This window comes from Leuciscus leuciscus (assembly GCF_965113295.1).
Source record: "Leuciscus leuciscus genome assembly, chromosome: 6".
Taxonomy (NCBI): Eukaryota; Metazoa; Chordata; class Actinopteri; order Cypriniformes; family Leuciscidae; genus Leuciscus; species Leuciscus leuciscus.
This window is the reverse complement of record NC_138730.1, coordinates 33,232,517-33,260,082: the sequence shown is the minus strand read 5'-3', so window position 1 is coordinate 33,260,082 and position 27,566 is coordinate 33,232,517. Positions and strand designations below refer to the sequence as shown.

At 39.6% G+C, this 27,566-nt stretch overlaps 2 protein-coding genes across 4 annotated transcripts; one reads left to right on the top strand and one right to left on the bottom strand.

Annotated features, from left to right (window-relative positions):
- Positions 1-551: 551 nt before the first annotated feature.
- Positions 552-16,098, bottom strand: nrd1a (nardilysin a (N-arginine dibasic convertase)). Of its 2 annotated transcripts, none has more exons than XM_082172445.1 (31): positions 15,961-16,098; positions 15,331-15,567; positions 14,811-15,060; positions 14,468-14,549; positions 14,213-14,366; positions 13,948-14,021; positions 13,745-13,840; positions 13,533-13,655; positions 13,388-13,445; positions 13,237-13,310; positions 13,074-13,143; positions 12,601-12,678; positions 12,327-12,447; positions 11,952-12,010; positions 11,774-11,828; positions 11,508-11,612; positions 11,245-11,368; positions 10,084-10,170; positions 9,868-9,987; positions 9,667-9,718; positions 9,326-9,476; positions 9,112-9,239; positions 7,455-7,617; positions 7,307-7,338; positions 7,062-7,200; positions 6,914-6,961; positions 3,603-3,655; positions 3,432-3,515; positions 1,725-1,932; positions 1,538-1,627; positions 552-1,440 (listed from the first exon to the last, which is right to left on the bottom strand). In XM_082172445.1, exons 2-31 carry the CDS (start codon positions 15,504-15,506, stop codon positions 1,225-1,227), a joined length of 3,270 nt encoding a protein of 1,089 aa, XP_082028571.1. In that variant the 5' UTR covers positions 15,507-15,567; positions 15,961-16,098; the 3' UTR covers positions 552-1,224. The 2 variants fall into 2 exon arrangements, with proteins under 2 accessions (XP_082028571.1, XP_082028570.1); XM_082172444.1 differs by having other exon boundaries at positions 15,331-15,631; positions 15,961-16,040.
- Positions 16,099-20,448: 4,350 nt separating this feature from the next.
- LOC309500408 (SLIT and NTRK-like protein 3) lies at positions 20,449-25,630 on the top strand. Of its 2 annotated transcripts, none has more exons than XM_082172040.1 (2): positions 20,449-20,915; positions 22,017-25,630. In XM_082172040.1, the coding sequence occupies exon 2, from the start codon at positions 22,041-22,043 to the stop codon at positions 24,681-24,683; it is 2,643 nt and encodes an 880-aa protein (XP_082028166.1). In that variant the 5' UTR covers positions 20,449-20,915; positions 22,017-22,040; the 3' UTR covers positions 24,684-25,630. The 2 variants fall into 2 exon arrangements, with proteins under 2 accessions (XP_082028166.1, XP_082028165.1); XM_082172039.1 differs by lacking the exon at positions 20,449-20,915 and adding an exon at positions 20,988-21,092.
- Positions 25,631-27,566: the final 1,936 nt, after the last annotated feature.

The following is a 27,566-nucleotide window of genomic DNA, read 5'->3' as shown; positions in this document are numbered from 1 at the left end:
TTCAGAAGCCCTTCATTAACCCCCTGGAGCCATATGGATTACTTTTATGATGTATGTGCTTTTTTGGGGCTTTAAATCTATGGTAGCATTCACTCCCATTATAAAGCTTGGAAGAAACAGGATATTTTTTATTATAACTCTTGATTGTGTTTGGCTGAGGAGTTACACCTAGGATGGCTTGAGGTTGAGTAAATTATGGGATAATTTTAATTTTTGAATGCACTCTTCCTTTAATGAGCACCGTTTTGGCCGAGATCCGGGGGTTTTGTTGCAGACCTTGGAAATCTGTTTGCGACAGCAAAATACAGCCAAAAGTCGTGTAGTGTGAGCCTGCCTTGAGTGTGCTCTGTGACGTCAGCCCAAAAGAAAAGTCGACTCGTTTCTGTGGCGGAAAAAATTATTACATTTGGTACAATCAATTAATCACATACAGTAATACCAGGATCCAGTATTACTAAAGTATATAGTAAATTCAGATTCCATGTTTACATTATTTTCTAATGGTAATTCATAATGGAGATGGAAATATTAAAATGCAGACAGGCCATTAGTAGTTTTACGGTGCTTTTAATAAATATATTTGCACACTCTGAATTCAAGCAGTTATATTAGCCATCCCTCAGTTTGCAGATTGAAGTTGTGCCAAATGCAGAATGATGCTATAGCAGTAAGAGAAGCATCATCATTTTGGTCTTGCATGCTCAAATGCCCACCTCTGAAGCATCATTACACATCCTCAGTATCAGGCGTCATCAACCGGCTACATAAAAAGCAGTCCAGCAATCTCCCTTTTCTGCATCTCATTCAAATATATTTCATACTTTTCAGCACTGTGGCATTACATTATAAATGTATTAGTAAAAACTTAACACTGCAGGCCTATTGATAAAATACACACAATTCTGAATCATGTTTATGTTTTAAAGGTCCACTACAGCCAGGGATGGATATAATGAGACCTTGTGATCTGCGTCTGTCAGCAGGAACCCCAAACTGAGCAACATCCATGCCCGCACACACAATCACACATTCACACATACACATCAACGTCATTTCAACAGCAGGGCTCATTATATGAATGCATCGTATGAGTGTATGGGGAGTCCTCCATTCCGTGCTCATCTTTGCTCAAGTATGACACAGAAGACAGGAGGAGAGGATGGAAGATGGAGGTAGGGGGTGCGTGCCTGCTTGCCAGTTGGCAGATTGAGTCCATGCTTTTGTTTATTTGAGAATCTTGTGGTAAGGATAGAGATTGAGGGTGGAAGTAAAGGCCTTGATGTCTGTGATGGTAGTGGCTGAGGCCAGTAAAGTGGAAGCAGGAAGGAAGGTGAGTTTGGAAACCTCCCCATACAGTGACATCTTACTGCCCTCCTCCTCTCCGGTGGCCGGATGCTCCTTACTAGGAGGGTCGTTTTCTTCTACTCCATAACCAACAACCTGAAAAGACAATAAAACTGAAACCCCTGGGGCCTTGTGTATAAACGCTGCGTACGTAGATTCAGTTAATATATCCCCGGTATGCGGGTAAACTTACATGCACACTGAGCTTCCTGTTGCCTTGACCCCGATGTTCCATGAACCAGTTCACCAGTTCAGCCTTGGTCATAAGTTTCAGTGCATCAATCTGTTGTACAAGTTAAAAAAAAAGTATATTCCCACAATTCATCATTAACACATTGCTGAGCTGTCAGACTTTGCTCATGTGCAGCAGGGCTCCTCACCTCTCGGCTGAGTCTGTCGAAGATGTATTGCTGCGTGACCACCTCTGTCCAGTTCCTGTCCACCTCCTCGCCGAGATGAGTGTCTTCGCAACCCTTCAGCTTGACGAGAGCAGTCACCTGTGTCTTAAAGGCCTCATCACTCAAGCTGTTCATCTTCTCTCCAAAGCTCACCAGAAACTCCTCAATCTTCGTCTCCACCAGTTCAGTGCTGGAGCGCAGGAAGTGCGTAAAAAGAAGAAAAGAAGTTTTTGTCAGTTTCAGACCGCATTAATGCCCCCAAATTAACAGATTACATAATTTACAATGAGCATAAATATTTGGCCCTTCTAGCAAATTGAACTCAACACGCACTAATAACAGAATAGGGTTTCCACACTTCCTGACCACACTACCATTCAAAAGTTTGGAGTCATTCAGGTTTTTTACAAATATTTTTCGAAGAAGTCTCTTACGCTCACCAAGGCTGCAATTATTTGATCAAAAATACAGTAAAAGTTGTAATATTGTGAAATATTTTAAAATGTTATTTTAGAATTTATTAATTAATTATTAATTTAATAATTAGAATTTACAGCAGCCATTACTCCAGTCTTCAGTGTCACATGATCCTTCAGAAATCATTCTAAAGCAGGGTGCACACTGTACGATTTATAATAGTCCTTTACGATTGTTCTTTGTCAGACTGTACGAACATGATCCCCGCTGTAAACCATGTCACAATGTAAGATCTAAGTTGTCAATGTCAGACTGTACGACAGTCAAGATGCGTCAGAAACGGACGCACACAAGATAACTCAATGACACGTTCGGTGACAGTGAACTGCATTATATGCGGGATTGAAATGGTGGCTACAAAGAAATCTCTAATGTTAGTCATGGCTTGTCTTGAAAAATGAAGACAATTTGACGGTCGTCGTAGGAGAGTCACACTGCAAGACTTAGAGTCAAATCTTCTGACACCGCCAGAAATTTATCTGAGGTAAAATTTGATCACAACGGTCATTAATTGGCTGTCAAACTAACGATTTAAGACTTCAGATTTTAGCCAAGGATCAGGGGAATCTTTTAGAATTTGCTAAATTAGTCTCAGTGTGAACTCGTCTTGAGATAATGATTTGGTGCTCAAGTAACATTTCTTATGTTGTACTTACCGGAAAACAGTTGTCCTGCTTAATTTTTTTGAGGAAACTTATCTTCAGGATTCTTTGAAGAATATAACGTTCAAAGAAAGAACAGCATTTATTTTGAATGAAAATGTTTTTATTAATTTAATTGATCCTTGCTTAAAATATGATTTTTTATTTATTTTTTAAATCATTTGATAGGGACCTCAAGATTATTTCTAGATAAAGAAATACTTTAGCCTTTTAAGATTTTTTTTTTATTCAAACTTTTGAGTAATTATTCTGTTTCCAGTGGTAACCCTGATATATAAACAACCTTTTGCAATATAGACTTTTATGAAGCAATACAATTTTATGCATCATTAAATACATGGATGTATCCTTAACACTGAGTGTATTTCACTTCAGAAATACTAAAGAGAGCCAATCAGTGTAAAGTAACACTGCAATTTAGTCGAGATAGAGGTGGAGATAAAGGTCAATTATGATTCTGAAGTCAAGAGGCAGCAGCTGCAGTACATAAATCAGATCATTCTGATGCAGCAGTGAGAACTGCAACTAAAAAAGCACAGCGAGAGCTCACTTGAACTTTGTGGCCTGAGTCTCCACTGTGACTGAGAATCCAAGGACACCTGATGTGTTTCTACAGGTTGGGTAGACGTGATATCTGTGAAAACAGATGGAGTACAACTAATTAAAACCAGCAACTGGAGTAAGATAATGTCTTAATGTTGTCCCTTCACCACAGACTTACCCTAGTGTCTCTTTGGTTCGGAGGAAGTCAAAGCATGGCTCCTCCATGTGCATCTACAACACAGCAGTCACAATGATAAGACATGGGTTAATGTAATGCCGCCCGTGTACGAACATGCTTTAGTCTGCAGCCAAAACAGTAGAATAGTACAGAAGTTGCCTTATATTGGAGTGTGCTGATATAAGGTGCAGAGGGGTAAGAATTTCTGGTTAATTAGACAATGGTTTTTAATATCATTATATTCAATGTGAGAAAAACAATCCCTTTAGTGAGGCTTTAGTTTAATATGCAAACAATAATCCCAGGTAACACTTTATTGGCTTAGTTATACGTTAATACATGTACTTACTACAGTAGTACCGTATTTTCCGCACTATAAGGCGCACTTAAAAGCCTTTAATTTTTTCAAAAAACGACAGTGCGCCTTATAATCCGGAGCGCCTTATATATGGATCTGGCGCCTTATATTAATGTCTGTAAAACAACCGCTGACTTAAACCTTGTTTATACTTTCGCCTGGCACCGGAGCGCGAGCCTCCGCTGACTGCGCGCGCACCTCCCCAAACAGACGAGGCATTTATACTTGACGCAACTGTTTTGTTTTAGACTGAACACCAGACCATACAACTGATTTAGACGCGCAAACTGGGTGCCGGTGTGATGAGATGTACTAATATCCGTCTGCTCGGGCAGATTCGGCTCAAAGTCGTGCATCTTCGGATGCGGAGGCGCGCGTGCTGTCACAATGACGTCATTTTGCCGCGTGCGCGCCTCCGCATCCGAAGATGCACGACTTTGAGCCGAATCTGCCCGAGCACGAGCAGACGGATATTAGTTTTTTATTACCTTCGCGCTCATGCGGACGCGTCGAGTATAAACAAGGTTTTACAGCTCAGCCACTTGTTTTTTCATATTTTTTGCAAGTGGTAGATCTTGGTTTACATTTGGACTTTGGATGTGATCTTAGGCTTGAAAAGGTTGGTGACCACTGCATAACGCAAACCCAGTCAAACGTTTGACTGCAGTATCTTCTATTCTATGCGCCTTATAATCCGGTGCGCCCTATATATGAAAACAGTTCTAAAATAGGCCATTCATTGAAGGTGCGCCTTATAATCCGGTGCGCCTTATAGTGCGGAAAATACGGTAACAGTAAATCATGCATAATTACAAGCAACTAACCCTAAACTAGGGCTGTACTGTCCCAGTCGATTAGTCGATTAATTGGTCGATACGTTCTGGTTCGACCAAAATTCTGATTGGTCGATTTTTTGCCGCGTTCATTTCATCAGTTTTGCCGCGTTTATTTCATCAGTTTTGCCACGCTGAGGCGCGCTCATTTCATCAGGTGGAAAGCACTAACTGCTAATGGGGGTGTTTTCAGAGTACCCTTGTTTCACTGTAACAGTCTGTCTTCAGAACACCCCCCTTGTTTTCACCTTTTTTGGATTAGCCCAACCCAAGAGAGAGCGATAACTATAGAAGGTTTGATGCTGAATATTATTTATTTAATTGTGAGAGCGTTTAATAGTCAGTCCTCTTCTAACATGTCAACAACAAAGAAATCGACAGTGTGGCAGCATTTTGTTAAAATTGATAACAGGAAAAAGGTCGAATGCAAAGTTTGCAAGCAACAGTTTTCCACAGCTCGACGACAAACATGACATATCATCTAAAAGTGGTAAGCTCACTTGTCTGCGTTAGCTTGCCCTGTCTGTTTTGAGTAGGCTATATGAACATATCAGAATTAGCATATTTCAATGTTTTAGTGTGATAACCTAACTTTTTTATTTGGAGCCTAATGCGCAATTGCGCTGTGCTGTTGGTTTGTGTTAGTTTTGAGCCTAGGATGCTTTATTTTTCAGTTATGCACTTTATTTCGTTTCTGCTCTTGATCTGGTTTGTTTAATAAATATTCTTTTTTTATTAAAGTGGACGAGCCTTTTATGTTTATTAAGAGTAAAAGCTTTAAGTTAATAGTCTATTCGTGTCTCAGCTGCGAAGCTGAGCTCATGTTCAGCCTCGCTCGGTGCGAGGACATGCACGGTGAAATGATAGTGTCTGACAGTTATAACTTATTATTATAACATATGACAAAAATAATTGTCTAAATTATGTTGCATATTCCTCAACAGTTCTGGTGATGATATCACTAGTTGACAACATAGTACTATTTTCGGAAATCATAAGCTATGATATTGCGCAGGTGCACGTGATGCAACGCTGTCAGAGCCGACAGACTCGTGTGTCAGACTCATTTCAGTGCAAAATAATTAGGTCAAAAATGATTTAATATACTGCAAATAGCCTACAAATTTTTTTAGGTTTATTTATAATTAATTTAGGCGGACAACAAGGCTACCAAGTACTGCGCACAGTGCGCATCTAATTAATTTCCCTTTTTTTTTTTTTTTTTTTTTGTCGATTTTAGTCGATTTTTAGTCGAAAATTTCAGGACTTCAGTCCACCAAGATTTTCTTTGGTTGAGTACAGCCCTACCCTAAACCAAACCAAACCAAACCAAACCATAACTCTATAGTAAGTACATGTAGTTAATTAATATATCTAAGTACTTATACGAGTAAGTACAATTCAACTACGTCACCTTAAAATAAAGTGTAAGCTCTTGTCAGGGATTGCCCACAATGAAAAAAGGTTATTAACATTTTTAGCTGATAGTTCCAAAAGTTATCAGCAGCGATTAATCGGCAAAAAGTAAATACATGGTCGGACACTTTAAAACGAGAGCAAGCTCAAGCTGTCAGAGTGTTTTAAAGTAACTGCTGAGAAAGACAGATCTGGACAGTGTCCAAATCAGTCTTCAGTATAAAGTAAAGTGGATGAGTTGAGCTTATGGCCATGCAGATGTGTGTGCTCAGCACCCTAAAGAGCAATAACTGAGAACTTCTTTTGAAACTGGCCGGAGAGACTGACTTTATTGCTTAAAAGCAGGGGATGCTGTTCTTATGCATATATAAAGTTACAGTAACACTTTACAATAAGGTTTCATTTGTTAACATTAGTTAATGTATCAAATAACCATGAGCAATACATTTGTTACTGTATTTGTTAATGTTAGTTCACAGTGCATTAACTAATGTTAACAAGATTTTATTAAAGTATTAGTATATGTTGAAATGAACATTAACAAAGATTAATAAAAGCTGTATAAGAACAGTTCATTATTAGTTCATGCTAACTAATGTAGTTAACTAATGAACCTTAGTGTAAAGTGTTACCAGTTACAGTATGTTTACTGTAAGTGATACCCTTCATTATTAAGTCAGCTACCAAAACAGAGTCATACTCACCACTAGTAGCTCCATCAGTGTGTGCTCACGAAGGTTCTTAGGACCAGACTACCAAAAGACAGAAGTAGAAATTAGGGACAATCACTAAGATTATAGCAATAGAATATACAAAATGTAATGCGCTGCTGTTGGTTTAGCTTGGTATTACCTGGTAATAGACAGTGACCTCAGAGTTCGCATCTCCCTTGTTGAGAGACTTGACTTTGCAGAGATGATGTTTCTGCGGGAGCTCTACCACTCTGAAGAGAACAGGGACCTCTACTGACAACTTCTTGAACTGCAATTTTCTGAAAGTGGGAAAAAAATGCAATGCTATTTTTGATTCTATTTTTTAAAACATTGTGGTACTGCTGTACAAAACAACTGGTAGAAATAAAAAATACAAGTGCTTACTCAGTAACATACTGCAAAAACCCCATGGTTTCCTAAAGGGTAATGAGAAAAGAAAAATGTCTCATTCATGGGATGTTTTGAACCTTTAATGTTCCTCAAAAAACAAACACAAGCAGTTTGTGTGTGTATGAAAAGTGTGCAAACTCACAGTGCTAGTAAAGTTTCCCTGCACTAGTCCTTCAGCATATAGCTCTGACTTGAATCTGCTCACAAACTCCATGAGCTCACCCACACTTAGCCCATCCAGCACAGCCTGGTACTTCTGAATGGTTGACCAGCGAGAGTGCTCTAGAATCAGAAGCCTCACGTCTCTGAGGAGACACATATGGACAGACAGAGAGAGAGAGAGCCATGAGAGGAAGACCATGCATTTCTTTTTCATTAAATATATTACAAAAGCTATATAGACACTAGTATTATGGACTGCAGGGGTTGTGGAGGGACCCACCATGGTGTTATATACCAATTATATTATGATTCAAATTGCCTACTCTAGAGTCTTTTTGACACCAAGAATGCAGGACAAAAATGACAGTAATACCATTTATAATGTTACAAAAGACTACTAATTCAAATACATGTTCTTTTGAACTTTCTATTCATCAACACAAAAACAAATTTCCACAAAAATATTAAGCAGCACAACTGTTTTGATAATAATAAGAACTGTAACTTGAGCAGAAAATCAGCATATTAGAATGATTTCTGAAGGATCATGTGACAGTAAAGACTGGATTAATGGCTGCTGAAAATTCAGCTTTGCATCACAGGAATAAATCACATTTTAAAGTATATTAAAAGAGAAAAGTACTCTTTTAAATTGTGTTAATATTTCACAATATTAATGTTTTTATTTCTCTATTTTTGATCAAATAAATGCAGCCTTGGTGAAACTAAGGCCACATCCACACGAAGCCAGAGCTTTCCCAATCCGATATTTTTTTTCCCCGTTCAAAAAAAAAATTCCGTAAACACGGCGTCGTCTCAAGAAATATCTGCGTACATACGAAACCACTGAAACCGACTCAAAACGATGTAGTATATATGCCAGACCAGTATGTGGCGCTGTAATTCTGCCACAGACTTACACTAAAAACGGAGAAGACTTAAAGCATGCGCATAAACCTTGCGCGCTGTATACAACAATAATATTAGGCAGTAGCTTCTTTTTTTCTTTTCTTTTTTCTTTTTTAATCAAGAACTTTGTTGAACAATAAAAAAACATAAATGTAGTTGCTGTGACTTAACGGTGTCTGACTAGTTGACACTTGGTGTGATGACATCATCGTTTCACAAAATGTACGGATTGGCCGTACACACGCAAGGGCGGCGTTTTCAGATTTATCCACCTTGGGACCCGGTTTCAAAAAATAGCGGTTTCAGTCTCCGAAAACGCCGGATCCGTGTGGACGAAACGCCAATACGATAAAAATGTTATACGTATACAGCGAAACGCGTCTCCGTGTGGACGGGCCCTAAGAATTTAGTTTTTGTTGTTGTTTTTGTTTTGTTTGTTGTTTTTAACAACCCCACACTTATGAACATTAGACCTTTTATGGTGGCATAACACAATCATAAATGTGTGTACATGCTCGAATGTTGAGAAACACCATAGATTGGCAGTGTAAAGATGCAGTGAAAAAAATATTTTAAGACTTGCATTATCCCACCAGATTTACATATATACGTATAAAAATTTACAAAAAATTGCTAAGAATGTTGGTGTGCGATGTCACTACTTGTGGATGGGGCTATGGGGCAAATAAAGTGTAAGTGCAGTAAAGGAAAACATAAAAGAGACACACTTTCCAAGCTTCTCAGGCTTGATGAGGATGTTAAAGTAGGTTTTCTTCAGCTGCTCTGCAAACATGCTGAATACGTCAGGAGCGGAAGAGAAATCAGCGAGATAATCCACAATCAGGTTGAACAGCAACTGCAACAAATGTCAGCAATTTAAACAATAAATTAAAAAAATAAAACCAATTTCTGAATATAACCTGATTTGCACTTGTTACTTACCGGTAGTTTGTGGTTGAAGCCCTTAACCTTGATGACCAGGCCATGCTCCCCTGCAACCAATTTATATTCTAGCTGGGCCACATCAGCCTCGTAGGCCGGCTCTGCCAAGTTATGCACCAGGATATTCACAAACAGGTCAAAAAGCACCAGGCTAAGAGGAAGAGAGAGGAGAGAACAAAAAGAGAAGGTCAGATGAAAAGGTAAATGGATGAGCAAGAATAGCAACTAGAGATGAAGTCATTCCAAAGACCTAAGAAGACACTAATGGCTAGATGGGGTTTCCATGGCTACAGCATTTACAAGATCTGCTTGAACGACTGTACGTTTTCACATGATCTTACTTTTTTGGAGACTTCTGAACCACAGGTGATATGAGGTGGAAACGCACATATGCTGGAAGAAGAGAAAGAAAACGAAAGTGTGAGCTGGGTAAGTGAGCACAGAGGTTCGGCAAGAGACTTTTTGAACTCCCCATTCAATCTATTTTGCTTTTAGACATCGGTTACATGATATATTGACTGTAGAGACAAACACAATGACACCTTTGGGGATCTTGAACTTGTTGTCCTTCTTGTACCACAGACACCCTCTTTCATTGTTCATTATTCTGACAGGGTACTCAGTGTCCGGACAGTCAGAGGTTTTGAGGGCGAAATCAGTAGCTGGAGGTGAAAACAAACAACAAACGGTCTTGAAAACAGGCTACAGATGCAGTACCTGACAACAACATTATAAGACGTCAACTTAAGACACCTTACCGATGAACTTGTTCTCAACGGGTAGGTGAAGGCTCGGGTTTAAATCGAAATCAGAAACCCAGAGCTCTCTCCAGTGCTGCTGTATGTCTGTAAAAGGACAACAAAAACATGGTTCAGTCAAGTGTTTGTGTCTCCAGAGCTGCACAATATAGAGGAAAAATGCTTAATGCTACTTCTTGCATAATGCGATTAACTAACAATAAATTTCAATTATACTCAAGTAAATTTAAAACCTTCAGCAAGCACATCTGCCTGAGCAAGGAAAGGAATTCCTCAAAGTGCACTTAGGTAAGAAATAGCAAATGTTTGACTTAAATGACATTCTGTAAAAACTATTATACAGCATTAATGTCAATCAAATGGATATCTAACCACAGGCAGGCTTATATAACAACTAGGGATGCACTGAAATTTTGGCTACTGACATTTTTCAGCTGAAACAGCTGTTTCTCTCAACTTTAAAAATCTATTGATTTTATTACAAAATTCAAACAATAAATGTTGTTTTGGTGCTCTTTAATACTGACAGATCGCTGTAGCGGAGTTCAAGCGGCAGAACAGATCAAGCGTATGTGAATCGATCATCTCATCTCCTCTTTCGGTTTCGGCCTAGAATTTTAATTTCTGTGCATCCCTAATAACAACTTTTGTGTGCAATATGACATCTAGAAAATTCAGATAAACAGATTATGGAAAGAATGGAGAGAGATAGATCCACCCATGCTTATAGGCAGCAACAGCTTGTTGTGCTTGGACTTAAGATGTATTTCCCTTCTGAATAACCACCCACAATCTTGTGGTTGTCGCTTTCTGTGGTTATGTTTAAAACCAAAATACTCCCACACAACCAAGGGGCTTCGTAATTTTGGCATCAGATCTTCATCTACAGCTGCAGTGGCTGCACTGATTCATTTTGATAAGCAAGCGCATGTTCTCCACTTCAAACTAGTCCTACTTCTGCTTGTTTGTTCAAGTGTATGAGTATATTAAGTATACTGTATATAATTCTGTGGTTCATTAAAAGCTTATTGCAATAGGTTAATCTGCAATGTTAACAATTCGACACTTTCGAATTCTGCCTTTCACTTCCAGACTGAACAAATATGGACACATATCAAACGGAATGAAAACAGAGAATTGAAATTAAAAAGAAGTACAAACCTTCCACACTGTATTGGGTCCCAAACCACTTTTCCCTAAGTGGACACTGGCCTTCATGCTCGGGGGACAAAAGGAGCAAGTTGGCCTTCTCTGGTGTGAGGAGCTTCAGTGCAGCAGAGATCACCTAAGAGAAAAAAATGCCCACATTATAAAAGATTTCCTGTTTTCTTACGCTAGGCATGCTAAAATAGCACAAATATGTACCTATATTTTACAAAACCTGTTAAAAATGAAAATCAATGGTGCCTGTGAAGGACAACTACCTCCGGTTTGAACTCAAACATTAGCTGGTCTCCTGTTAAAAAGTCCACTTTTGGGAATAGCTGCATGTTTTCACAGATGTCCTCCACATACTCAATAGGATCAGTCTGTAAAAGTAACATTGCAAGTACTAAGTCTAGACACAAATACTCATAACCATCTACTTTTAAAATGGTTCTAATAGCCAGGAATACAAAAATACAAAATTTTTGTTGAGAAACAGCTAAGCGTTCATTGGCTGACAATAGTGTAAAATGCTTAATCGCACCTGCTCCTGATAGTGGAATTCATTGGCCTCGATCTTTTGAATTTCTTCATATATTCTGCCAAAGAAAAACAAAGCTTTTCATAATGTCTTTCAAGCTTCATTATTGAGTGTAGTGTGTGCATAGATTCTACTTCAATAAAACCCTGTGTAGCACACTTCACATAAAGGGCCTACCTACCTTTGTTGGGGCCCAAGAGTCTGAAGCATTTTCAAGTACTGGAAGACCAGATGAGCAACCTGAATGAAGAAAAATATGCAAATGACCATGGATGCATTCCTTCTGAGTGGGACTAAACTTCACAGCAATCGTGCCTGTTATAATTTGGGATGGCAAAGGGGTGTGTTTGTGCCTCAAAGGCTTTGTAATCCTATTTTACACATAATCTAGCAAAGCTGTTAGTTTCTCAGCTTTCCCCCAGTATTCCTATAATGACATTAAGTGTGAAAAGAATATTATATCTTAAGGATCCTTGTAACTGCTTATTTTTTTTACATGAACTAAGTGTAGAAATGTAAAACAATGCAGTATTTGGGCTGGTGACCCTTTGCAGACCTCATAGAAGTTCTGGAAGCCCTCATCGGTCAGAGTGATGGAGATACTAAAAATTGAGTAGGTGGTGTTCTGATCAAAACCAGTTTCACTGTTTCCACCAAACAAAGCCAGAGCCCAGCACCTAATCAGAGAGATAGAGAGATCCAATTCAATCGTTTTGGCGTTGGTACAAAAGTTATGCACAACACTTTACTATGTTACATGTACAGGTTACAAAGAAAGCAGAAAAACCTTGCCACTCATTAAAAACCAAATCATGAGAGAAAGGCCTTACTTCCTCCTAAGCATGGACAGAATGCTTCCAGTTCCCTCGTGGCCAATCAGCCAAGCGATGTAATGCAGAGGCTTTACCCTGAGGACCGACATAAAGAGCTTTGGCTAAGCGTCACATTATTTGAGAAATAATATTGGCATTCCAATACAGACCAACAAAATCAATACGTAAAGACCCAATGAAATGGCTTTATGAGAGCAGTTCTGATATATTTGCTGTTGAAACAGGAAGATAGGGCAGGACATAAAGATGTGGATATACTGTAGATGTTCTCAAGCTAACAGATAAAGACTTAAATTAACCTAAATAAGTCCCTTGTTGATTTCAGTGTGATTTTAACAACACTTTTCAAAAGATGTTTTAAAAATACACTGTAAAAGCACTGAACTTCACTGTGGATCACTGTATATCTTTTAGACAAAAATTTAACTGAAAAGGGCCATGCAGAGCACCACCTTGGCTGCCTGGTTTACCTGTAATGCTTCTCTTGAGGGGGTAGAGCCCATGTGATGGTGAGGGCATGTACTTTTCTAACAGGCACCACTGGAACAAACCACAAACCAAATATTGGTTGTTAAAATATTGGAGTTTCAGACTTTGTTAAACCTCATTTGAGTATCAAGTTCTTTAACATACCTCGGTAAAGTTTGTTGAAGTCAAGTGTTTCAAAGGGGCTCAGCTGGTCTGAAAAATCAGGCTTTGGCTGCCCACTGGAAGCAATTGAAAAACGTTTTAAATCGCATTCATATCATCACATTTTCAGAATTCAAAATAGTAATTTGCTTACTTGTTGGGCACTTGACTGAAGATTTCTCTAACCCATTCCTCAAGGGTATCAAGATTCTCTGTGAAGGATAAGAATAGAAGAAATTTTAGGATAATTTTCCATTAGAAATTCCATATCCAAGTAAAGTTCTGCATACATTACCTACCTTTAGACTGCACAGCTAAGGTCATATAGTGGGCAGAGTAGTACCTCTTCCAGAACTCACGGAGTCGCTTGTAAACATTGATATTCTTTTCCTTAGGTTCAGTCTTCAGGGTCTGTGCATTTCCTAAAATACGATCACCAAAACAAAAGCAACTGAAACTCTAGAACAAATCAAAAGAGCAACTCTAAAACAGCTTTGTATGCTTGACTTACCCCAGCAGAACTTGCTCATGGGATGGTTGGGCTTTGCTAGGCTGCCAAAGAGCATTTCCTTACGGTGAGAGTCTGAAGGCTTAGCAAGCTGGTATTCTGTGGCCAAAAAAACACAAAAACAACAAACAAACAAAAAACATAAGGCTGTTAAGCTGCCTAGTTAAGCTATCAAGACTATTTTAACCTATAAAAGCTTCACTCACCACTGTCCACAGCCTCAACCTCACGATCAATGGCGTCTTCAATCATAAGAGGGCAGATGAAAAACTGAGCCCATCTGAAAAAAGACAATTGCATTATTTTAAAGGTTATGTATGGCCAAAGGTTAAAACATTTTTATTTGAATGGTTTGGTTAGGAAAATGCTCAATGGGATTGTGCGAAATATTACAAGTGCACTTGTTCCAAAAAAAAAAAAAAAAGGACATCAGGATAAGGTGATAAGATCACATCTTTAGAGCTACTTCACCTGTCAAGGGCTTCTTTGAAGCGTTTCCTTTGCACATCAAATTGGAAAATGGTTCTCTCACAATCAGTTGAAGCATTATCACTGCCACCATGCTTTTTCAGGAATGCATCAAAGCCATTTTCAGAAGGGTACTTTTCACTGCCCATGAATACCACTGGAACATAAGAAGAGAGATACGGTCAAGTGAAACATTATCACTGAGAATAAAGCATTACTGAATACAGTAATGGCAGAACAGCTGCAGGTGTGACTTACTGTGTTCAAGGAAGTGTGCAAGGCCAGGTAGGTCATTAGGGTCACTGAAACTCCCTACGCCAATACAAAGGGCCGCTGCAGACTAATTTCAGGAGGACAAAAAACGTATTGCACTGAAATCATTTCAAGACACTAAACCTGATATTTTACAGTAATGCCCGATTTTCATTTTACAGCCAATAACTGATAAATTACTGATATTTAGAATTCTAGATTACTTTGTCTAAATAAATTAAAAGTAAAACTACAAACTAAGATCAGTCATTTTAAATGTAGAGTTATGACAGTTTGAATAAAAAGCAGTCAATATTACAGTTTGAATCCATAGACAACAAAATCAAACCTGTTTTTCAGATCCTTTTTTCTTCATCCTCTCATTGTCCTCATCTAGCTCCTCAAAGTCACTATCCTGACTGTCCCCTTCCTCTACAGATTCCTCATCCGTTCCTTCCCCTGAGTCTCCCTCCTCTTCCTCTCCCTGTGCCTCTTCCTCCTCCTCTTCTGAATCTTCATCATCATCTTCAGCTTTTCCATCTAAACCACTCCGATCAGAGATCAGAAGAGCCCTCAGTCCGTTACTCAGCTCAATGTATCTGGATGAAAAGAGAAAATATTCTGTTAGCCGGTTTAGTCATCGGCACTTGCATGCAGTGTTGTGTTTCACACTCAGAGATGGAACCAGAGCTTGTGTTTTACTTGTGTGATCTCATATTTCTGTTTCTCATTTTCCCTATACTCCAGTGCCAACACATTGTATCGTAAAATGATCTTTTAAAAGGTTACACTTGTTATTTTAAGAATAAGACAGGTGTTGACTGATAGAACCAAGATATCAGTTTTAAATCTGTACGTCTGGACTTTACCTGTATTGTTTGGGGTCACTAGGGGACTTGATAATTTGAGGGTCCCCTGGGTTGTCATCTCCTCCACTGTCCCCTGGAGGTTCGTTGGGGTCTCTGAGTGGTTCTCCTCGGTCTGGACCAGCAGACTGAGCAGGGCTGCTAGCTGCAGCACATTTGAACTTGTTTGTTTGGGGCATCTTGAGAAATGATGCGACTTTAGCACTGGAGTTGAGGTGAATGGGGCGGTTTATGAGCCTGCTACAAAACAGGGGAAACGCACGCGCAGCCTTCAACAGAGCGATACTGACTTTGTTTTTTCAGTCTAAAAGAAATGATATGTATATTAGAAACAGGATCACCATTAAAGTAAACACATTATGTACGCTATCTTAAATGATACAGTCGGGTCTGGCTTTCACGAGGGAATATTTTAACTTCGGAGACATCTTTTTTACAATGATCATCACTACTGTGCTACAATGAAGCTAATCCGCTACAGACACAATTTAACATGACGCAAAGACACAGAGATTCACTAGCTATGTTTAATAAACGGATTCAATTAAGTTATCTAAAATATGATACGACCAAGTGAGTTCAGTTCTTGACAATATTTCACAAAGTTAGTCAAGTTTCATCGCCGTCTCATACCTGCTGTCCTGATGATGGGTCAGCCGAACATTACAGCACAGGGCCTGTCACCGGTAGGTTGCGTCTATGCAACAAGAAGAGTTCTGATTCGTCAAAGATCATTGACGTAGTAAAACGCGAGTCTGTGATTGGCCAAAGTTATTGCCAGGGTGAATACATCTGTTTCATCCATGGTTTCATCTGTCTCAGCATTCCATACGGTGGTGTGTTGTTGTCTATAGGTAGCCTAATGTGGATACTTACATTTCGTTTTCCACCATCGATTACGAAACTTTTGTAATGACACAATATCTATTCTTGTTCCTTTTTTATAGAAGTAAACGCCAGACAACATAATCCAATCGCCCCATACCCACATAATATTTTTTATTTGTGATTGTATACATGTCTATACAATTATTTTGGACTTATTTAAAATTACAAACGTTTTACTTTACTTTTAGAGAGATGGTTTTGTGGGTGTGTTGATAGATGGATGGTGATACAAAATAAATTACCTTGAAGAAAAGGATGTAGTAGCCTACATAATTGGTGAGACATAGCCTACTAAGTATAACTGAAAATGCATTAATGACATATAAATACACACCCTCCCTTATGAATTTATATACATTTTAAGCTTATACTCTTTTTTTTATAAGAAAAGTTAATGGACATGTAATGTGTGAACTATCCCAAACACATGACCTTTAAAAGAACTGTAATAATGATATGTCTAAGATTGTCTTGACTATAAAAAACATATTTTGTCAAGCCTCTATTAAACCAGTAAAGCCTGGCGTGTAATAATAGGAAGACAATCTTGTGTAGAGAAAATGATTTTGATTATGGCCTATTTGAATTGGTTTCAATAGCCTATATCAGATTGCTGACCAGCCTATATTGAATGTTCAGTAAACTAATAAAAGTGCACAGGCACAGCTTAAGTGTTCTTTTGAACCTCCATTCCTTTCCATTTAATTACCTACAGGTACCCTGTGAAAAGAGGCTTATATTCTGCATCCATGACAACCAGATATGGAAGAGTGCTGGTAAGATGTACTGTCATTATCAAATGTTAAGAGTAGGTTATGCACATTGCACAGTGTTTTTGTTACATATCACATAAATGCTGCTAGCCTATTGTGGATTAGACCTGTTGGTTTGTGCTTGAGCCTTATGTGTTGTGTTTAATGAGTTAGACCCTGCTGAGAGTGAAAGAAATTGAGTTTGTTTCTGGCAAGGTTCTTATTTGCTGATGTTTAGAACAGGTAATCTGTTCTTAGTCACTTAATTCTGGTTAATTGTTTCTATATTTTACGATTTGATGTGGAGATAATCATAATCATTGGATTCCCTCCCTGTATAATCCTGTGTGGATATCACTTGCCCGTGAACGCGTTTGCATTGTTTAGTAGTGGATGACTGCAACTCTCTCCGTCAGTAGGGGGAGCTCTCGTCATGGCATATTTTCTGCTTCATTTATTACTGCTGCTTTGATGTAATCTTTTAGCATTTCAAGTATGATGCTTCACATGATAAGAGGTGATTTCCCTTGGAGCACTCCTCCTGTTTTGTGAAATGCTGTGTCGCAACATTTTGAGTTTGGGTCTGGTGTGTTTACATTTTTTAACAAGATACTTTTGACAGGGAAATGCTGTAGGCCAGAACAACACTCAAAACCGACAAACAAATCAGATACTGAAAATTAAAGAGATAGTTCACCCAAAAATGAAAATTCTTTCATCAGTTACTCACCGTCATGTCTTTCCAAACCTGTATGAGTTTATTTCTTCTGTTGAACACAAAAGAAGATATTTTAAAGAATGTTGGTAACCAGACAGTTGACGGCACCTATTAACTTCCATAGTGTTTTTTTTTTCTATTTTTTTCTATTATGGAAGTCAATGGCCACCGTCAACTGTTTGATTACCAACATTCTTTAATATATCTTCTTTTGTGTTCAACAGAAGAAAGAAACTCATATAGGTTTGGAAAATTTGAGGGTGAGTAAGTGATGACAGAATTTTAATTTTTGGGTGAACTATCCCTTTAAGTCCTTGTGGGAAACATGCATACAATCTTGCCCTGAAATATTAATAATTTCCAAGCAAAATAAATAAGCCCATTCAAAATGAATAATATAACACAATAATAATAATGATAATAAAGTGCAACGTTTAGGGTCAATACAGGTAAAATGGAAGTTTCTGACAATTTGTCATCACCGTTGATTTTAAAATATGATCTAAATGGTTACATAAGTGCTTTAGAACTTAATGCTGATTTTTAATGGACGAACATACACATAATGATAGATGATTTAAACTATTGTGCTATATACTTATAGTCAACCTACAGATTGGTCCTGAATGGTCTTATATGAAAAGATTTAACAAAAGATTCTAATTGGTCAACCAAGGCATTCAGTGGTCAGATTTTTCCTACTATTCGCGGTCGTCCATGGCAACGCTGTATATCTCATAATTGATGGCACTTCAGTATTAATATACTGTAATTTTGCTGCAGTGCTCACCTTGTTGTCATAGGCTGATTGTTTTGTAAATTTTAGTATGCAATAAAAAATATACATTTTTATATAACAAACAGCTGTTTATATTGTAATCTAGAAAAAAAAAAGCATATTTTGAATCATTTATATGTTAGTATACCTGTCTGTATGGACACTGCCATTCTCCTGCATGGATTCTAAAATAGCACCCTTCATCCACAGCACTTAATCCATCAGGAGTTTACATGGGGACTCCAAGGGACAGGTTCCAATGGCAACTGATTTATATCCTAATTAAAATGGGAGGGTAGTTTAATTAGCCTAACACTGGTTATTGCTTAAGGCCGGCCGTCCTTGGTGGAGGTGTGAGGAGAGGGGTCATTGCTCTGTGCTATCCATGAGGAGCACCTCACTAAATGGTTAAAGCACCTGTGGATCCAGATAGCTCCCGCTCCTGCACCTCAGTGTCAGCTACGCCCTTCATCTTCAGTTTCTAAAGCTGGATAATTAATGACCAGCTCCAGGCTAAATGAGCGTCAAATGGCCTAACCACCATTTTACATCTCGTGATTTATTTTTCTTCTGGAAAAATTACACCTCTAATCGTGTCTCTTCAGTGGCAAATTGAGACAGTTGGTTTTGTCAAACAGTCTTTGTTGGTTTCGTGTGAGAGGGATTTATAATTGAACGAGAGTGCTTTAAATGATTTGTTAATTAGTCTAAGGTGGTTAAAATCATGTAAATCCTTAATACAATCATTCTTCAAACAAAGCTAATCTTTTGTAATTATATTAATTACATACAATTACTTGCTTAAATTGATCAGTGGAAAGCACTACTTGGCTATTATAATATTATGGAATGGAGATTGAATTGTTTTCTTTGAAGGGGGTTGAAATATGCGTTCAGGTCAGAATATGGCATTCGTTTTCAGACGGTTGGGGTTTCTGGACCCCATTACTATCCTGTCAATCACCTCATTACCGTGTGCCCTACACCACATACCTTTAATAGTGATCATAATTTCAACCCCACAATTCTTAATCATTTGTTTGTTTGTATATTTTGTTTCTCTTCTAAGGTCTCTGGTCAATAATCTTGCAGCAATGTGATGGAGAAACACTGCTTTAATCACCTTTAACAGGCTTTTGAAGAAAAGGGAAGCTGCTGTCGCAAGCTAATTCACTGGAACATGTTCAGATCTGCTGCCCTGATCTGTGTGACGGCATTAACGTTTTTTTTTTTTTTTAAGGATCTTCAGGAAAATGCTTTAATGCTCAAAGGCACAGAGAGCTGCTGAGACAGAGTATTAACTAGCTTTAGCTAGATTGTCTGTTACCTGTGGGAAATTCACAATAAAGGGAAAACTAAAGTCGATATGCCTATGTGTTCAGAATATTACTCTGGATATATGAGAAATTAGTTTGCTTTGGTTTTAATACAATAAAGCATTTGAAGATTGCAGGCTGGTATTTATTAAGCATTTATTTATCCATGCATATCACTGTCAAATGACAAACTCATTATGAAGTAATTAACTGGTGATTTATAAGATAATTAATCAGCCATATGAGAAATCAGCAAAAGTGGGCATCAAGTCAACATTGTTCATTCTCAGTTCCAAAATAAGCAACATGCCCATGTATGAAGCACCACATTGTTGTGCAGTAGCAGATGGCACTATGTTTCCATGGTAACCAAATTAAGGTTTCATTAAATTGTTAGGGGCCTATATCATGAAGGATGATGAATAAGTAACCCAAGAAGCCATGTCGCTATGGGAATAGTTACAGTATTATTTAATAATACGAGTAAAGTGGCCTTAATACCGTCGTCAACGTTACGTATTCTGGGTACAAACAAACTCAACTACTTTCTCTCGAAAATCAATGCAAATCTCACAAATATGTCTCATGAGAGCGAGCGTAACACATTAAATCGCGTTAAAAAGCCAAGTCAAATCTGAAACGGTGTGTCGCGCGCCGACTGCTGCCGCGTTCATATTATTCTCATCATCTCGCGCATATTTTGGAGCGTTTCATAGCAGGGCTGCAGGCGGGCGGGCGCGCGCGCTCGGTGCAATATATTTTACTTGGAAACCGAAGTCCGAGGCAGCGCCATCCTGTGATTTTATTTCCATACCAACTTGAACCGGGTTAGTTTTTGTAACTGTTTCCAACCGAAATGTACTAAGATCTCGCACATCATCAGTCCTCACAGTGGTGCTGAACTGCAGCCTTCGCTGTCTTCACTGTTGAGCGCTCGTCAGGGGAGCGGACCTGCATCCTAAAGCAAACCTTTCTGAGACATTGCAGTCCTGTCACGTCTTCGGCTCTCCTATTTGCTTCCACCACGAGAGCGGAGAGAAGAAGAAGAAGCGGCTCAACGTTGGTGACATGGCAAGAAGCAGCATTATTTAAAGTGCTCAATCTTCTGCTCTTTTAATTCCACTGCAGCAACCTGAGTGAGTAGCGCACATTTCTGCTCAGTCAATGCCTCTGATATGGATCCGGACGCGGGCGGTGGTAAAGCCAGACAAAGGGGAATGTTAATAGATTGCATTTTAGCGCACTGGATTATCATTATGTGTTAATTATATATCTGACAGCCTAATATCTTGGCATGAATCGCTCTTGGTATGGTAAGCTAAAGGACAATACATTGTTTTTAGCTTCCATAAGTTCAGGTTTTTTTCATGCAGTGCTTGAATGGTTTCCTTATGTCTGTATTGCATATTCAGTTCAAAGCTGGATCTGATCTGGGTCCCAGCTGGGTCTGTTCTGTCGAGAGAGCAATGTGATTATATGGGCTGGATTTCAGCTTAACTTTGTCTTATTTTTATTTTTATTTATCTTGTTGGGTTTACATGGATTTGCCAAATAAGAATATAATTTTTCTTATCATACTTTACCTCAAAGTACTGTAACTGCAAGAAAAAAAAAAAAATCTATTACCCGAAAGATTTTGCTTGCAATAATATGCTTTGCATGCATTAGTGGCGGCCTGAGGGAGCTACATTATTTCAATGACCTGTATGCACATACCCCTTCAGCAATCAATAGAACCTAGGTCTTATTAACATCACATTCCTAAGTGCCCTGCTGTGCACATTAGCTAATAGGTGCTCATGGAGGAGGGGAGAAAGAAATATTTTCCATGGAGGTCAAATTGATATTCCAGAGTCATTAGCTGATTTAGAAACTAAATCGAAACCTCTAGAGAAGCATTATGCCTTTAAATGAATTATGTCACATTTTGCATCTTCTCAATATCACTTTAGTAAATGCAGCAGGCATACTTTTAAGTCAGTATTAAGCTCTGGTGCATTTGCTGACATTGGTAATTGAAGCCTTTATTTTTTATTTCGACTATATTGTTTGCAGTAAAAAGCTGCAGTCAGAGCTGCTAAGCTGCATTATGCTCCGTCATACAGTATAGATGATAGCCTCCCCTATTCTTCAGTATTATCACAACTAACTTGTCAAAAGTCAAAATCTTTTGAATTGAGCAGTTGTTCTTCACCCTCTCTGTATTCACGCCACTAAAACTGTTGTATTTTTTTCAGTGCAGTGAAGGAACTCTTGAGGCTATGCACTTGCCTGCATTTGGTGAAAGCATGTTGTGGGTTACACTGCTAAGCACAATTGCACTTGGATGGACGACACCTATCCCTCTACTTGATGATTCAGAAGAAATAGACGAACCTTGCTTTGAGCCCTGCTACTGCGAAGTGAAGGAAGGCCTGTTTCACGTTCATTGTGACAGCAAAGGATTTACAAATATTAGCCAAGTCTCACAGTCATGGCTTAGACCATTCAAGCTCTACCTGCAGAAAAACTCGTTACGGAAGCTCTACTTCAACAGTTTTTTGCACTTGAACAATGCAGTGGCCATTAATCTGGGCAATAATGCCCTGCAGGACATCCATGTTGGGGCTTTCAATGGTTTGAGCTCCCTGAAGAGGTTGTACCTTCACGAAAACAAGCTGGAAGTGTTCCGGAATGACACATTTCTCGGACTGGAGAGTTTAGAATACCTTCAGGCAGACTATAATGTTATCAAGAGAATAGACAGTGGGGCGTTCCGAAATCTCCACAAACTCAGAGTGCTCATCCTTAATGACAATTTAATACCCATGCTGCCGGCGTTTCTTTTCAGATCTGTCTCTCTGACGCACCTTGACTTGAGAGGCAACCGACTAAAGACGTTGGCTTATAAAGGGATTTTGGAATATATCGGTCGCAGTCTTATGGAGATCCAGTTGGAGGAGAACCCTTGGAACTGTGTCTGCGATATCATCCAGCTCAAGGCCTGGTTGGAGCGGATTCCATACACTGCAGTTGTTGGCGAGATCACGTGTGAGTACCCTTTCCACCTCCATGGAAAGGACCTCAGAGAGATCAAACGCGGTGAGCTTTGTCCCTTATTAAATGAAGGCGAGATTGAGTCAATTCTAGCCGTCCTACACTTACCATTCTACACAGGGAGGGCGAGGCCTACAAAGCCGTCATCTATAGTCTCCCCTAATCAAAACACTGTCTCCTCTGTGGAACAAAGAGAAAGACCTCCAAAGCCAACAAAAAGACCCAGGCCCTCAAAGACACCACCAACACCACGAAGTGTGTTCCCTAATCAGCCTCCTGTAGCCGGATACCAGACACGGCCGCCTATACCTATCATTTGCCCCATTGGATGTACCTGTAACTTGCATATTAATGACCTTGGTTTGACAGTCAACTGTAAGGAGAATGGGTTTCGGAACATTTCTGAGTTGATGCCTCGACCCTTGAACGCCAAGAAGCTTTACTTAAGTGGAAATCTCATTCAGAGAATATACAAGTCTGATTTTTGGAATTTCTCCAGTCTCGATTTATTGCACTTGGGAAACAATCAGATATTTTACGTTCAAGATGGGGCTTTTGTTAATCTCCCTAATTTGAGAAGCCTTTACCTGAACGGTAATAGTATTGTGAAGTTAACTCTTGATATGTTCCATGGTTTGCACAGCCTTGAGTATTTGTATTTTGAGTACAATGAGATACGAGAAATCCAGCCGGCTGCATTCAGTTTAATGCCCTCCCTGCAGCTTGTCTTTCTCAACAACAACCTCTTGCGCACATTGCCCGTGGGAACGTTTGCAGGTACCTCGCTGACACGCCTGAACCTGCGGAACAACTACTTTCATTGCCTCCCAGTCAGTGGCGTTCTAGAACACCTGCATGCTGTAGTCCAGATCGACCTAAATCAGAACCCCTGGGACTGCTCCTGTGACATCATCCCTCTCAAAGAGTGGCTGGACACGCTGAGCTTAGTGGTCATAGTCGGAGAAGTGGTGTGTAAGACCCCCGAGCTGGTCTCAGGAAAAGATTTACGCTCTCTGAATTCTGAAGTGATTTGCCCTGAGCTCCGACAGTCCTCACTGTCTCCTGCCGAATCAGATGGGCTTATCACTACATATCCCGAGGTGGGGCCGCACCCGCCGAAAGGTGCCATACCCCTCTCTGTTCTCATTCTCAGCCTGCTGGTTCTGTTCGTGTCTGCCTTCTTTGCTGCTGCAGCTCTTTGCGCATATGCTCTTAAGAAGCGTGAAAAGCTTCCCTTTAGGAAGCAAGGGGAAGTGGGCCTGGCAGGCATTCAGATGGAATGTGGAATATTCACAGAACAGCCACCAACCTTACCAGAAACTCCTCCTTCCAATCACGTGTACGATAGCATCGGTGCTCCCTCTTCGCACATGTGCAGCAACCCCGTTTACAAAAGCGGACAGGAGGAGTCGGGGCAGAAGCATCCATTCTCAGAGACAAAAGAGAGCGGTTCGCACTACAGAACGCTGGTGGAAAAGGAAAAGGAGTGGACCATGGCCATCTCCAGCTCCCCCATTAACACTATTGTCAGCGTCGGCCCGCCGTGTGGTGAAATTGCCGGCTTTCATGAAAATGGAATACTCTGTCCGACTGTCATTGATAGCCAAGGTCCCACGCCCAAGGTGGGATTAGTGGACAGTCTTTTTGGCACAACTCCCCAGTTTAGCAACCTGCCTGACAGACACACACATCCTCCCTCAGAGTATCCACATGCCAAACAGGATGCCAGACAAAAGCAAACGATCACAACCACAGGGACAAGGACAGGATGTCCTAATCAAACCCAAAGTGATTACCCTGAGCTGAGGGCTAGACTCAAAACAAAGATGGATTACATTGATATGCTGGAGAGGTCATATCAATTCTAAGACATGTCAGATATAAGACTGCACATCCAAAATGAAAATGGTAAGATGGAAAAAAAATTCATGCGATGTAAGATGATACGGTTTTCCCTCAAGTTGCTCTGGAGGAAATCCCTTGTTCAGATTTTTTAAAGTGCCTTCATAAGAGCAGCCAGCAATGTTGTAAATGAGTATTTTTGTATCACAGTTTTATTTATCTAAAATACATAGATTTACATTAGAAGGAAAAGGATCAACTGCTGTTTCCAGACTTTGCAATGTTGGTAAACGTGAAGCAAATTATTCGTATGAATGCAGGGCGTGCGGTCTTGGCTTTTAACTCGTTTGCATCAAAAACTTCTGAGATATTTTTTATTTAACTAAAAATTGTCTATCAGCAATAGAGATACTGCAGTTATTGTATAACTGTTAAGTGCTTTGTTGAATCTGTATTTTCAAATTGAGTAGATTGTCTTTATCTGGACTTACTGAATGGTTTTATGGACCAAGCTAAGGTCAAAACATGTAAAAGATTGGGAACTATTGATCATGTCTAGGGATGTACCTTTCCATGGTCTATCCAAGACAGATATGTGCATATATTTATTCTTAGATTTCAGTGTTGCAATTATTATTGTAAGACATCATGTTAAATCAGTGTATAATGATTATGCCTCTGGTTTAGCCTTCCTTGAAAAAATAACCCATGAATTCAATAAAGGGTGCTAAACTAAGCCAAGTTCTGCAAACTGTACCATTTTGAGTTGCAGACATGCAGATTTTGGCCTCTGCAGCATGCACACACACACACACACGCACACACACACGCACACGCACACGCACACGCACACGCACACGCACACGCACACGCACACGCACACGCACACGCACACGCACACGCACACGCACACGCACACGCACACACACACACACACACACACACACACACACACACACACACACACACACACACACACACACACACACACACACACACACACACACACACACACACACACACACACACACACACACAGCACTTTATACACGTGCTTATAATATGCTTCAAAATAGATTCAATAGAACAAAGTGTTTCAAACGAGACCTTATATGCTGGAAACTAGAAAATAACAGCGTGAAATTTGTCAGAGATTGCATGATATTGACACAGTCAATTTGCGAAAGACTCTGTCAGGTCACCCACATACCTGGAGGAGAGGAAGCAGAGAATATGTGCAGCATTCTTATAGCATCCTCTGCAGTCTCCAGTCCCCGGAGTGTCCATGGGAGGGCATCAGTTAGATACACCTATTCACCATGCATAAGCTGGCTTAACCTAGTTACGCAGCATTGCGTAAGGGTGAAAAATACCTTTTTTTTGGCGTCATACTGTAAAAACCTTGAATAAAGCCAAACATGGAAAGAGATGAAGCTGAATATTTATCAATATCGGAAGTTCCATCATCCCACGATTTGACATTTGTTTTGTTTTTTAATTCCTCATTCGCATGATCTTTTTTCGCTTTTATAATTTCTCGTCTTATTGTATGAAATGCAATTACAAATCTCCACTTAGAGCCAGCTAAACACATATTCCCATTTTAGTCACAAAGAGCTACAGTTAACATTAAAGTAATGGAATGTCTAAAGTATGAAAGTGTATGCCTGATTGTTTTGGTTGCTCTCAAAAGGGTTTTGCTATTGGTCCAGCTTCTCTTGAAATTGGCCAGTCGACAAGCTGAAAGTCCAAGGACACGCGTGTGAAAGGAGGGTAACGTCAGGGCCCCGGATCTGCTCTTATCGCGCTGCCCCTGTTTATTTTTTGCGAATGTTGTACTTGGCAGATTCCATCCCTCACAGGCCATCCATCATTTACACAGTTGGACGTTTATAACGGCATTTCTGCTTCTAGCATACAGACCTGCTTGTCAAAGAGAGCAGCTTCCTAACCACCTTTCCTCAGTGATAATTCACAAAGCTTTTGTCCAAAGTATGAGGAGAGATAATCCTCTCAATGCCACTCCAGTAACCCTCATTATACGCCTCTGCTACCCAATCCCACAGACGGCCTGGCCAACTGATCCTGTATGCAGAGAATGCGATCGCAGGGGCAGTCAGCTGCTCTGCTACATAGTGCTCATGTGCCTCGCCAAGACAAAGTGGCATTTAACCAAGAGACCATGAACAGAGAGAAACGGGCAAATGTGAAATGACAGCTTATGTTTAATGGTTGATGCAATCTAACCAGCAGTTACTTTCTTTGAGAGTATTGTGTGACTATTTTTATGGGAATGCTCCTAACATTAAGTGGCATCATTATGAGGTTAATAATTACTTCTGGAAAATGCTCTCAGTACAGCCATTTAACAAAATACTGTTATTATGAATTCTGAACACGACATATGGCGATGAATGCGAAAATGTAATGCGCCGCACCACGGATAATGTGTTCCCAACACGTAAATGAGCCACAAAGTACCTGCAGAATTTTCAATGGGATGCAATTAGTCAGCAAACGGTGTGTGCCGTTGCTCTCTGACATTTGCATTTTTACCAGAGACTGTGGCCTTTTCCTCTGGCTGTCACGCCTGTAATGTGTCTGCTCAGACATGCCGTCAAAACCCTTGCCCCTTGGGAAATTCAGGGACACCATAGTGCAGGCAGTTGTCATTTTACTTAGTTGAAAAGCTGGACAGCTTGGACATGGTTCAAGTGTTCCACTGTCGTCAATGCTGTTCTTTTTCCAAAATTTATCACAGAGCAGAAAAATATGAAAAAATTTGCACTGACTTGCATTTAGATGCGCTTCTCTTTAAGAACTAGGCATGTTATTGTTCTGAAAAACCTCAGCGAACGTCTTTCTAATACTGATGATACCATTCTGTTTTGACCAATATTTCTGCGGTA

Excerpts from the sequence above, each read along its gene's own strand:
- nrd1a (XM_082172445.1), bottom strand. The coding sequence starts at position 15,506 with ATGCCCCAAACAAACAAGTTCAAATGTGCTGCAGCTAGCAGCCCTGCT. Across the intron at positions 14,550-14,810 it reads AAAAAGGATCTGAAAAACAG|TCTGCAGCGGCCCTTTGTAT; the intron begins GTTTGATTTTGT and ends TCCTGAAATTAG. Across the intron at positions 7,201-7,306 it reads TTTTTGCAGTATGTTACTGA|AAAATTGCAGTTCAAGAAGT; the intron begins GTAAGCACTTGT and ends TCCCACTTTCAG.